At 39.5% G+C, this 12,587-nt stretch overlaps 1 protein-coding gene across 2 annotated transcripts; it reads right to left on the reverse strand.

The window, feature by feature from the left end:
• Positions 1–328: 328 nt before the first annotated feature.
• Positions 329–11,439, reverse strand: LOC106916944 (uncharacterized). Of its 2 annotated transcripts, XM_014985562.2 has the most exons (9): positions 11,285–11,439; positions 10,335–10,685; positions 8,332–8,670; positions 6,910–7,011; positions 6,053–6,379; positions 4,290–4,610; positions 2,527–2,856; positions 1,594–1,917; positions 329–1,512 (listed from the first exon to the last, which is right to left on the reverse strand). In XM_014985562.2, the coding sequence occupies exons 1-9, from the start codon at positions 11,313–11,315 to the stop codon at positions 1,433–1,435; spliced, it is 2,205 nt and encodes a 734-aa protein (XP_014841048.2). In that variant the 5' UTR covers positions 11,316–11,439; the 3' UTR covers positions 329–1,432. The 2 variants fall into 2 exon arrangements, with proteins under 2 accessions (XP_014841048.2, XP_087864936.1); XM_088008810.1 differs by having other exon boundaries at positions 329–1,917.
• Between the last annotated feature and the right edge of the window lie 1,148 nt (positions 11,440–12,587).

Raw genomic sequence — 12,587 nt, forward strand, 5'->3', positions numbered from 1 at the left:
ACAGCAGAATAAATAAAACATTTGTGAAACCTTCCAATTGATTTGTGAAATTCGTAAAATGTCAATAATAGATTTCAGGACGTTTTTTTTTTTGCATCTGGAACGCATTACATCTGAGTTATCAAATTGGCATTATTTGTTATTTTAACTTTCCGTTTTTTCTTTTTTTATTTTTATTATAGCTGGAGTTGGACAGTTTGGTGGCTTCCTGGAGGGAGAGATTGGCTGAGCTAATGCTGCCATCAACTTTTCTCCTATTAACTTTTTTGCTTTTCTTTATATAGAAAGTATTTCTACCAGTTGCTCTTTTTCCATTTTGTATACAGTATTTGCTCTTTTTTTTTTTTACCTTAATGCTTACCTGGTCAGTTGAGGTGGCAATGTACATTCTCTCGATTACTGACAAAATGTCAGAACCACATGGACTGAGCTGGTCTGAATCTTTATTTCTCATTAAAACAACTTCTTGTAATTTTAAGAGATTGTTATAAAATTGCATGTTTATTCTGCTGTAACGATGACTGCATTCTTGCAATTAAAAAATCTTGTATCCTAACCGTAATGCTCCCTTATACAACTCACAGAAATGATGATTGAAATAAAGGCACTTTTTTAAAGTATTTTTCTGTGATTTTATTATAGAAATTGAGGGCAGGAGAAATTGATTAAAATCAAATCTGGTTTGAAAAAAAATCTTGCAAGTCATATCATCCAGCCTTATTCAGTATATTAAATTATATGACTAACTACATTTACTTAATATTCACATTTCTTTGCTGGTATTACCGAAAAATGTTGCATTTTAATATCTCACTTGAATTCCTGATCTACATGCAAATACTTCATATAATGTAACAGATATTTACAGACTAATTTTAAAGTTGAGTAATTTTTACACTCCTCTGCTCTACTGCTTCCTTTACCAGGAAGAATGAAGCATGAAGAACTCAGTGGATGAAGAGTCCTCCCTTCATCCATCAGAACCTTCACTGATCCCACATCACATTACAGCAAGGATCAATAATTTATGTATTAAATGAAATGTTTTTAAGCAGAAAAAAGTTTTAACAAATCAGGCCTGACTCAGCATAAATGCTGTTTCACAGCAGCTTCCTGATAGGAAAATCATACAGATATCCATTATTTATATACACTGCAGATACGCAGACATATTAATTTACAAAACAGAAGAAAAGCAACGTTTACACAGTGTACACCTAGTGATGACTGTAAAAGAAGGCATCCAACTGATGATCCACATCAGTCTTCTTAAGGAGTGCCGGTGTGGAGATGGACTTTATGTGTTGTAAAATGTATTTCATGCTTTAGATGTAGAAAAATTATTTTTGGCCATAACAGTTTTTAAAGACTGGAAGTCGCCAGTTTCCATTGGTAGCAGACATTTCTCAGGTCGGGTCATGAGACTGACTGGTCAGCCCATGAGAGGAGTCGGGTCAACGGAGCTGTGTCTGGTCCTGATGTTTGCTGGTTGGTTCTGGACCTGAATAGTCCCTGCAAGACAGAGGACAGACATACAGACAGAGGACAGATAAACAAACTGGGACACATTAATAAATAGATACATTAACTCACCTGTCATTTGAACTTGAAGAGTTTTCTCTTGCAGAATCCTTCCATGCTTTTCATAAATTATACATTTATATTTCCCTAAATCGTCCTTTGTGAAGTTTTCCAAGGTCAGACTGAGGTCTCCGGTTTTAATGGGGTTTCCTTTCATGTTGGTTTTTTCTCTAAATGTCTTTTGCCCTCCGGGTTGGTCAGATCCATTCTCCCACACATGAATTTCTCTGTATTTGGGTTCAACCTGCAGCCACACCACTTTGCATTCTTTCAGCAGCTCAGCCGTTGTCCTAAAGGGAAGCTGGACGTTTGTGTCCTGCACCTGCACCTGATGCTCTGAAACAAGAAATCAAGATGTTTCATTATTTGAATTTAATCACAATCAAATCAAAAAATCAAAATTATTTTTTTGAGTTTTTGATTTTGATTTGAAATCAATGATCTATCGCTCAGGCACTGGTTTTCAAACAGACACTAGAATTTTTCAAACCAATTTATAATTTCTTTCATATCAAGAGCAAAACAGGAGTCCAGTAAAAATCTGTCAGAATTGAGAAAGCATCCAAGCTGCTCTGCAAATTAGTATCAGCTGTTTTTTTATCAACTCATGGCCAACATTATGGCTTCTGATCATCATGTGAGTCTATGTTACACCAGTCAATTTAAATCGGTACAACCCTAATATACCAGACACATGTACAAATGTTTAGAAGAAAAAGGGATGTTGTGTCATTCTATCTGGGAATGCAGGGAAATTCAGAAGTTCTGGTAGCACTATTCTGGAAGAGAACAATAGGACCAAGTATCAAGCAATGCCAATCCCAAGGTGGAGAGCGTCGCTTGTCAGAGAGATGTGCGAGTTCCCCTCCTGGACTTGTTAACTCTTCCCAATCTTGGTTGAATGATTGACAGTTGATGTATGAATATCGGATTCAAACCACTGACCTTCGACACATAGCCCCACTTCTTTCTTCTTCAGGATGGTTCCCTCCTTTCCGTAGACTTTGCAGGTGTAGGTGTCAGTGTCCCAGTCTGTTGGGTATTTCAATGTCAGACTGAAGTCTCCAGTTTTCATCCGGTCTTTATTTAATTCTGTTCGGCATGTGTAGGAGTTCAACCGGTCTTCATGTTGGTCTGAACCAGGTTGATATTTAAGAACCTTCCTATCTCTGCTGTTCATCCATTCCACTTCAATGTCCTCACAGTTCATAATATCTTGGGTTTCAAAAGGCAGCCGGACAGACGCCACCCCTGGTTTCACCTCTATTTCAAGGACTGAGAGGAAAACCATCAACATTACATTTACAAGGAGCAGTAGCTTTGACAATAATATATTAACAATGACTTATTTGACGGGGTCTAAAGTACCATTTTCTAGATGTTCAGCAGGCTGAGCAGCAGGCTGAGCAGCAGGCTGACTCAACTGAATCAAAGTTGAAGCTGAAGGTTGAATTGTCTTGCCCAAGGACACAACAGAGGACAGAGCAGGGCTTGAACCGACACCTCGAGATTGGGATATTTCTGATATGAGCCTAGTTAATATAAAATCCTCCTTGTTCAACTAAATCTGTGTCAGCAGAATGACCTTCCTAGAGCATCCTCACATTAGTGGCCAAACCCCAAAACACAACAGGATCAGTATCAGGATGAACTCCTACCACCGTCGCCCAAAAGACGATGTAAAATTAAACAAACAAAACTCAAATAATGCAATTTCTTATTTCCTCCACTGTATGTTATTTAGCTTTAACATGATGTAAAGCTAAATATTTAGCCTTGCATCATGTTAAAGCTAAATTATATTACCTTCAGTTAATATAATTAACTGTTTGGTAATTGATTAACCTTCAGTTAATATAATTAACTGAAGGTAATTATATTACCTTCAGTTGTTATGCTACATATATCAAATATGACCTAAAAGAAATTTGACTTCCTGATTTAACTCCTTGAAATTGAGCATCTGTCTCTTTAAGAAACTCCTGCTCTTTCTGAAGCTCCGCCTCCAGGAAGTCATCCCAACATGGCTCCTCTTTTAACCCTTAAATGTTTTTATCAGCGTCGCTCTGAGCAGCAGCTCCTATACTGAGCTCAGCAGTTCCACCAGTGGTTTGCTAATTGATGCTGGCTAGTCTGAAGGAGCTGAGTGGAGAAGGAGCTGGGCCTAGAAGGTGGAGCTACGTCCCCCAGGCAGATATCTTCATAATGCATTTTGTGTTATATTTTTCAGTCTGCTAATTTTTCAATATTGCCTATAACATTTTCTTGTCTATGACGTCACCGCACCGGTGACTGAGGTGGTAGGAGTTTTTCCTGTAACAGTTGGGCCTGAATGACTTTGTGTAGCCTGAAGCACTTTGGGATACTCTGGACAACATAAAACACTTTAAGAACAGGCTTTACCACACTTCTTTTAGCAAATCTTTTGGTTCATTTTCTTAGATATTTGTTTTGATCTCTTTTATTTATTCAGTTATTTGATTATCTTTATCCATTACAATTGCTTCTTTTGTTCTTGTTTTTGCCCTTTGACATCTAAAGATCAGGAATTGAACCCAGGCTGCGTCTACAACCAGAGCCTCCATTTAAGGGAGCTCAGCTAAGGAGTTCCTTAGCTGTTCTTTCTGAAAATTTTAAGTCAATATTTAAAGTAAAATGTTATTGTAGTTTGACATTACAAACAGCTGTCTCGTGTTTCCACCACTGACCGTTGACATGAAGATCAGCCTCCCTCCTCAGGAGGATTTTTCCCTCCTTGTCATAGACGGTGCAGGTGAGGTGGTCGGGTTCTCTCAGATATTTCACTGTCAGGCTGAGATCTTTATCTTCTAGGGGATTTTTCTTCATCTCTGTTCTTTCTTTATAATACCAGTGTTGTTGATTGGGCTGATAAGAACCATTCTGAAACACATACATGGTCCATTTTTTCTTGTCCCTCCACTCCACTTTAGCATCTTTAGGAAGGTCAGCTGAGATTTTAAATGGCAAGGTGACAGACTCTTCTCCTGAATCCGCCAACACCTGGTCCACTAAGAACACAAAGAAGAAGAATGCTGTCTTCACTGAAACTGGTACATTCTGCTGTGTGTTTGGTCAGAACCCTTCATGGACTCCAGGTTCATCCGAAACATTGGAGCTTCTGAACAAAACAGGTTTGAATAGAATCGTTGAATGCTGCACGTGACGTCATGCTCACCAGAACCCCGCCCACTCCACCATGATGGACGTCAAAACAGCAAAATGCCTCCCTTTAAAGCTACTCCAAAAATATGTGTAACTTGATATCGCTTCTGTAGTTTATTTCACTTCGAAAATGTTCACAGGGTGCTACGCGGTCGGCTGCACAAACAGACAAGGATGAAAACCAAGCTTGTCATTTTGTAACTTTTAATGTTAATGAAAGATGCGGCGGTGATGGACGGCAGTCGTCAGTCCTATAGCCCTCGGTGTAACCGCGGATTTACAGCAAACATTTTTTACAAGGTAAGAAGATTAACGTTCATTTACTTTATAAGTAAGTATAATTAGAAAGATATCAAATATGGCATTATGGAAAAGCCTAACCATTAGACCATGGAGACAGTGCCGCACCGTCATGTAGCCTAGCATGTATGGGAACAACTGGTTAGCATTTCGTCTTTTATACGTTTACATTGCTGCTACGGTTTAAGGGGAAACGCTGTTTAGGACCTACTGCCATAAATCGTGGTGTGAATTCAGGCAAAGTTGGTAGTTTGATTAACTCGTCAGGAGGGAAGAGGTTCGGGTCGGTTCGGTTCCTAAGCTAGCTTCTGTAAATCCCTATGAGCCCAACCAGGTGAGCTATGTTCAGACAAATTAGTTCGACTCGAACAAGAAGAAAGCATAAAGAAAGTGACACAAACAACTTGAGAAAACAACTTAAGTCACTCAGTTCCGATGTCCATCATGGCGCCTCGAACGGTTGACGTAGTTGCAAAGGGTCCTATCTGCAGCTAACTGCTGCATTCTGGTCTGTTTTGCTATATCTGCTGACATGAACAAAATGCTTTCAGTGTATTTCCCTTTAGAGGTAAAGCTTGGCTCAAAGATATCAAAACAATTTGGAAGGATAATCACGTGAAAAAAAATAATAAATCGAGACTCTGGCTGACTCAAAAATGTTAATATTGCTTTCAGTCAGAAGGAACATGTTGGTAAATTTTAAGATTTTATAAAATTATAATCTGCCAGGAGGGAGTATGAATAAATTTGGGCTTTACTAATGAAAAATATTAATGCAAATCTTAATATGATTGTAAGGCAGGCTTTTATTGATACTGGAATAATTTTATTGTATATTCTTTGATAATCTCCAAAGTATTGAAGCTGTTTATCTTGTAAAAGAAGAACAAGTGTTTGAGCTCCTTTGTTTTTTTTTTTAGATAAAAGGTTTCAGGTTAAAACTGATTTCATGAAACAATGATGTTAGATTTATAGCTTCAGCACTGACCTTTGACCTTAAGCATCACCCGTTTTTTCTTCAGATCCTTTCCCTTCCTGTTGTAGACAGTGCAGGTATAGGTCTTTCTGTCTGCATATGAGGGGTACTTTAGGGTCAGATTGAAGACCCCAAATTTCAGCCAGTCTTTATTCATTTCCGTTCTTCCTTTGTAAGCCTTGTCTTGGTCATTAGATGAGTCCAGACCATTCTGATAAACATAGACTTTCTTTCCACGGCTGTCTGTCCACTCCACTCTAACATCCTGAAACATGTAAAATGGAAACCAGCAGCGCAGCACGACAGACTCTGATCCTGATTCCACCTTCACGTGGTGAACTGTGAGAACAAAGACCATCATTAGATGTTGAAAAGTACAGAAATACCAGACTGAACACTTCCTGTACCATCCTTCTCATACATCTGATAAACAGAAGAATTTTTTTGTACCTGAAAAAATTAGTTGTGGTTCTTTTTCTGACAGATCTGTTCTAAATATAATACTTAGGGCAGTTACATCCTTAATTTAAGCACCAGATCCTTATTGACAAGGTAGATAAATATGCTGGAACATTATCAGAACCCATTTCTTCAGATTGTTCTCCCATTAATGGTTAGGGTGCAACTAATAATAAATAATTATACATTTTATTTGTAAGTGCCTTTCTTGGCACTCAAGATCAATTTACATAAGATAGCATAAAAAATAATCCTGTATGAAGTGTAAGCATTGATATTCCTTCATGTTTTGATCTAAATTTGGTTTGTGAGAAATGAAACATGCTCAAATAAAACCAAATATCCTAATATTGCTCAAACCCTGTATGAAGCAACAGAGCACATTTACCATCACGCAGTATCAAACTCACCAGATCTAGGATAGAAATAATACCAATAGATGAATCCTCCAACAACCACCAACACAAGAACCACAGATATCAAGAGTCCTGAGGCCCATATTGGAAACGGCTCTGTAGAAACATCAACATTATAATTAATGAAGAATATTGTGATCATTAAGACTTTATATGCCGCAATGGACTCAAATGATTATTAGTGTCAAACTGAGAATCAGCGGCATTGAAAATCTAGACTTGTCCTGTTTGAATGTTTAGTTTCACTGAGAGCTCTCTCTGATTGCCCAACTGGTTTAGTGAATAAACTCTGTAGAACATCAATGTGATGGCATGTTTCATGTTTTTCATGAAATGTGTTATTTAAAACTATCCATCCATCTTTCTTCTGCTTATCCGAGATCAGCTCATGAGGGCAACATGAGCTGATCTCATGCTATACATTAGCATCTGGCTATATGTATATAGCCAGATGCTATATACATTTTCCCTCCAATGAGTTCTGATCTTCCCCAGGGTCTTTCTTCATATCTTCTTTAAATTTCCCTGATGTCCCAGTTTTGCTCCTGAAACCACAGAAGCAGCTGGGCACCTGGTACCTGCCAGCTACTTTGGAGTCAGCCCGGCCCTAACGGTTTTCAGCCAAATGGCGTCCAGCACCACCGGTGTCCACCAGCAGGTCCTCTGGTTGTGACAATGTCATCAGTAGCCTTCAGGCCACATCATCTTAAAGCCAAACCTTCAATGAGATCTTAAACATGGTTCATGCAGATTCCATGTCTCCAACGACCCTCAGGACATGAGAGAAATTCATAAAAATCACTGGAAAAGGTTCCTGAACAATATGTTTTTAACTAAACTTATCAAAATTCAGCAATTATAATGCAGGATTTTTTTTTTTTTTTTTTTTTTTGGAAAATGTTATCAAATGTTGTTGCTTGTTGTTTGTGAACATCCGTACTCAGATTTGCTCCTTCACTTATCAGGTGGGGCCCAACTTTGGTAGTTTGACAAAAGAAATCAAACGTTATTAATAATTTTGTAAATAATAAATTACTACAATTGTTAATAATTACATAAACCAAGCACTGTTGCCAATCACTCTTGCTCTACACATATCACCTCACCCTAACATTCGTTTCTACAGGTCATGGGCATAAGTAGAAAATGTAAAAATTCCTGTGTCTAATTGGATTTAATGAGATGTCCATTAAAACGCTTAAGCTATTTATTGTGACTCAGAGTGAGTCATTTTCAGCAATTAAAAAAGGGTGTATCAAACCATCTGTCACCTTCTCTAGACATTTCATTCATTATAAAATTAACTCGACTTTATCTTTGTGTGTTAAAAATAAATTAAATAATAATGTACTAAGCACTCTGTGCAGCAGGTTTTGCTCTTTTCTAACAGCCTTTCTCTGTATGAAAAGCTTTGACCTTCTGCGACGTGGTGCAGTACCACTGTCTGCCTCAGGATGTCCTCGTTTCTGTAGATGGTGCAGATGTAGCTGCCAATGTCTCTCTCTGTGGGGAACTTCAGGGTCAGGCTGAGGTCACCGGACCTCAGCAGGTCAGTGTTCATCTCTGTGCGGCTGCAGTAAAGGCCATCCTGTTTGGTGTTGTGTTCACTTGTGTTGGAAAACACATGAACAATCCTAAAATCTGGATCAGAACGGATCCACTCCACCACTGTGTTCTCCTTTAGGCCAGCTGTGGTTTTACAGGGCAGGACAACAGACTCCGCCTTTTCATTCACCTTCACCTCTATGAGGTTGTCTGAAAGAGAAACAAAATACAGCATAACCAGCACTGCAAAAATCACATTCTGGTAACATCAACTTTCAATGTTGACACTCAACTTAAAACAGCTGATTCTCACTCTGATTTTGTCCCTGAAAGGCTCTGGTGATCAAATGTTTTCAGAGGATCATAAATCCATTGACTGTTAATTGGTCTCTCTAAGCAGCCCTCAGCTGTCTCCGTCCATCCTGTGATGGACTGAAGACCTGTCCAGGGTGGATACCGCCTCTCACCCAGAGACCAGTGGAGTTGCACACTGTGGTTCCTACAGCATCAATGGGTTTAGCTAATTAATGAAAGTAAAGTTTGATAGGACGAATCTGAACATTCCTCCCTCTGCAGAGCAGAATCATGAAAGCTTTGAGCAGATCTGGAGGAATTTCAGGCAGCAGAATGTAACCTCGGCCCCTCAGAGGGCTCTGCTTCAAGAACCATCATAAGCTGGTAGAACCTGATGGAATCATTCTGGAGAACCTTCATCCAGTTCTACAATCCCAGACTTTACTGAGCAGAGAAGAACTGGATGTTCTTCTCTGAGGACGCAGCTTCCCTGAGATGGACCTTCACCTGGTGGGAACATGAATCAGATGGATCCTCTCTCCAGATGTTTGGTGGAAAAGGAGCATCCAGCCTGTTATCAGCCTCAGTAACCTGAAGCCAGACTCTGATGGCTCATGGTCTGGACTTGGCTTATCTCCTCTTCTGTGATGCAGAAAAGTCCAGCAGAGAATCTAGAGCAGTGGTTCTTAACCTGGGTTCGATCGAACCCCAGGGGTTCGATGAGTCGGTCTCAGGGGTTCGACGGAGCCTCTGCCGTGGAGGTAAAGACACACTGTGTAAAGTCGTGATGACGCCCCCCTTTGCCATCAGTTGCTGCAGAGGATCACGTTACATTGCTTAGCCAATCAGTGCTGCGGGAAGGAGCTCCACTCTCAGCATGGATTTGAACTTGTGTCTTTAACCAGAATTTGGTAAAAACTGGTCACCGTTTTTACCAAATTCTATAGTCTAAATCTGGTCCTTAGTCACATCTTATCGGGGTTGGTACTGCCTCTAGTGGCGTGGGGGAGGTAATACAATTAATATAATTACATTAATAATGGGGGGCGGGGGGGGGGTTCGGTACCTCAAAAAAGCTGAGGAAGAGGAGGGAACAGCTCCAGGAATGCCTGAAGTTCTGACCCAATTCCAACACATGATAAGTGAATGTGTAGCAGCCAGAAAAAGGGAAAGATGAACCTGTACAGTTGGACACCTTCAGACATGTTTGCAAGAATGAGACAAAACAACAACCTGGAACCATTTATCACGCAATATGAATATAAAGACTCATGCTTGTTGCTGGACTCCAACATTTTATGACGCTAAATTGGACTGATTGCTGTTTTTGAGCCTAAGGAGAGTAAGGGTGCCACCTATTGTTGAGTTTTTTGGCTCTTTAAACCTGCAGATGAATATATCTCAGTGGGTGGATGTGTGCAGCTAGTGCTGAAGATTTCTTTGATGTTGATGTGCGTTACTGACTTATCACCACATCCTCATCTCCAAAGCACTTTGTGGCTGTTCAACAGCTCTATCTGCTCAATACAGACTAAAATGACTTTTGTGAAATGTTTTCAACTCTTAGTTTCTTTACTAACCTTTGACCTTCAGCTGAATTTGAGCCAGCTTCAGCTCTGCTCTTCCATCAGACATGCTGCAGGTGTAGTTTCCACTGTCAGCCAGCTGAGGTTTTCTCACAGTCAGGTCAAAGTCTCCGGTTTCCAGAGCGTCAGGCTCCATTGAGGTCCGTTGTCTGTAAACCTGGTTTTGGTCTTTATGATCATCACCTTGTTCTCTTCGTAGGTGGATAACTTTGGGGTTGAGATCATTCCTTGACCATAAAACTGAGGGGTTAAGCTGAGATACATCATAAGAGTAGTGACAGCGCAGCAGCACAGACTCTGCCCCTTCATTCACCTCAACCACCCCACCTAGGGCATGCTGGGAAACTATAAGGACACACAGACACAAAGCACCACCAGTTTGGTGTTGGTTTGGTTCTTGATCTACATGGCATTGACACTAAATGTGTTCATTAGTGAACTGACTGGAAGGTTCTGAATTTCTTCCTGACTGTTCGGGTCACAGTGACTCTGTTTCCCTCCTGATAAACACATGACCATATCCAAAATAACCAAATAACATAATTAACCTGTAACCCTATGTTACAGGTTCACTGTCTTCAATTTCAACTTGTCGGTTATGTATCCCATGCAGCTTAAATCAAATTTCCACACAATTACAAATTCTTATCGGATACAGAAATATAAATATTTGAGCACAGTTATCTGTAGTCTGTAATCTAATTCTTCAGAAGCAACAGAAAGCTGTCCTGGAGTTATCTTTAACAACTGAACTCCTGATATCTTCATGTAATTGACAAGCTCTACAAAAACCCATAATAAATCATCTGAAGTGGAAACACGAAGGAGATTCTCCTGGTAGTCAAATGTTCTGCTTTGGATCCACAGAACATTTTCTATGGTTGAGTTGAGCAGAAAGAAATACAGAGACTGAAGTGATGATGATAAGAGGAAAATGGTCTTACCCGACAGAAGGATCCCAAACAACAGCAACATCTTGGCCTTCCTGTCAGTCAGAAACCAGAACAACCCAAGTAGATCATTTTATATCCCAGTTTGAACAGTTCTTGAATGAACCAGCAGTTCTCATGACTGAGTCAGTAAAACAGATCCAGAGGAGAAGGCTAGTTTTCTCATAAGGCCCCGCCCCATTCAGAACCAGTTCATCCAGTTTGTGGTCTGTTGACCAGAGTTTGTAGAAACTCTAAACAGTGACTTTTGCATTTGCTTTGTGCAGCTCTGCTCTTCCTGGTTTCACTTTGTGGAAACATTAAGAAAACGATCATCACTTTCCTATTATAATGGCTGAAGTAATTATTACCAAAAGTGATTTTGGAAATAAAAAAGAATCACTTCTAACAAAAAGTGATTTAGGCCATTATATGAGGGAGGTGATGACATTATGGTAATATAATATCTACACTAACAGCATCAGAGTTGATTTTAGCTCATTTACCTCCACCAATCCACCCATATCACGGTGGAAACTGTTCTGTGGCTCTTCATGTCAGCATATAATGAAAAACATCTGATTTTTATCAGGTTCTGTCATTATAATTGTCTTCCATCCATCCTCTGCCTTTCTGGGAGCAACTCTGACAAATATACAAACTGTAATGCAAGCGTGTGATTCTCTGAGCACACTGACATGAACAGGAAGAGCTCAGCGTATTGTTGTGTAACCCTTGAGTTCCACAATGAAAATGCAGACAGCATGTTCATTTTGCTTTAAATAAAATATTATCATTATTATGTAAGGAAAACGGTTAATGTTTTGTGAATTAGTCCAGGAGGAAACTCATAGCTGACATGTTTCTGTCAGAACAAACTGGGCCACTTCCAGTTCCAATTAATAAGAATGTGGAGAATCAGGAAAATCATCTTTATCTGCAACAACAGATTTAGATTTGATCTGTTTGTTAGAAGAACCTGATTCCCTGGTTGTGAAAACATCCTCCTACTCCTGTACTGTTGAATGAAACTCTAGTATTTCAGTCCTCAGTCCTAATAAAACTGGAAAACTTTGTAGAACGCCTGGTTCTGGTCATCTGTTGGAATAAATGTATATAAGTTATCATATGTTTGTTTTATGTCTTTACTCTTACTATAATAGGTAATGGAAATTTCCATTATGAGTAGTGGTATGCAAAACATATTTGTCTGCAGGTTGTTTGTGAGGAGAAAACCGTAACCTACCCAGAAGATGAACAGAATGTAGCTGTCGCGACAGTAGATGGGAATCCCTGGCCTTGGAGATAACATGTGCTC

Source organism: Poecilia mexicana, unplaced genomic scaffold, assembly GCF_051168715.1.
Source record: "Poecilia mexicana isolate PSO_F unplaced genomic scaffold, ASM5116871v1 scaffold_9, whole genome shotgun sequence".
Taxonomy (NCBI): domain Eukaryota; kingdom Metazoa; phylum Chordata; class Actinopteri; order Cyprinodontiformes; family Poeciliidae; genus Poecilia; species Poecilia mexicana.

Bases quoted from the DNA above. Each gene is read 5' to 3' on its own strand.
- LOC106916944 (XM_088008810.1), bottom strand. From the start codon at position 11,315: ATGTTGCTGTTGTTTGGGATCCTTCTGTCGG. The intron at 6,380-6,909 runs GTGAGTTTGATA...TTGTTCTCACAG, and splicing joins TTATTTCTATCCTAGATCTG to TTCACCACGTGAAGGTGGAA. The intron at 2,857-4,289 runs GTCAGTGGTGGA...TTTTCCTCTCAG, and splicing joins GGCTGATCTTCATGTCAACG to TCCTTGAAATAGAGGTGAAA.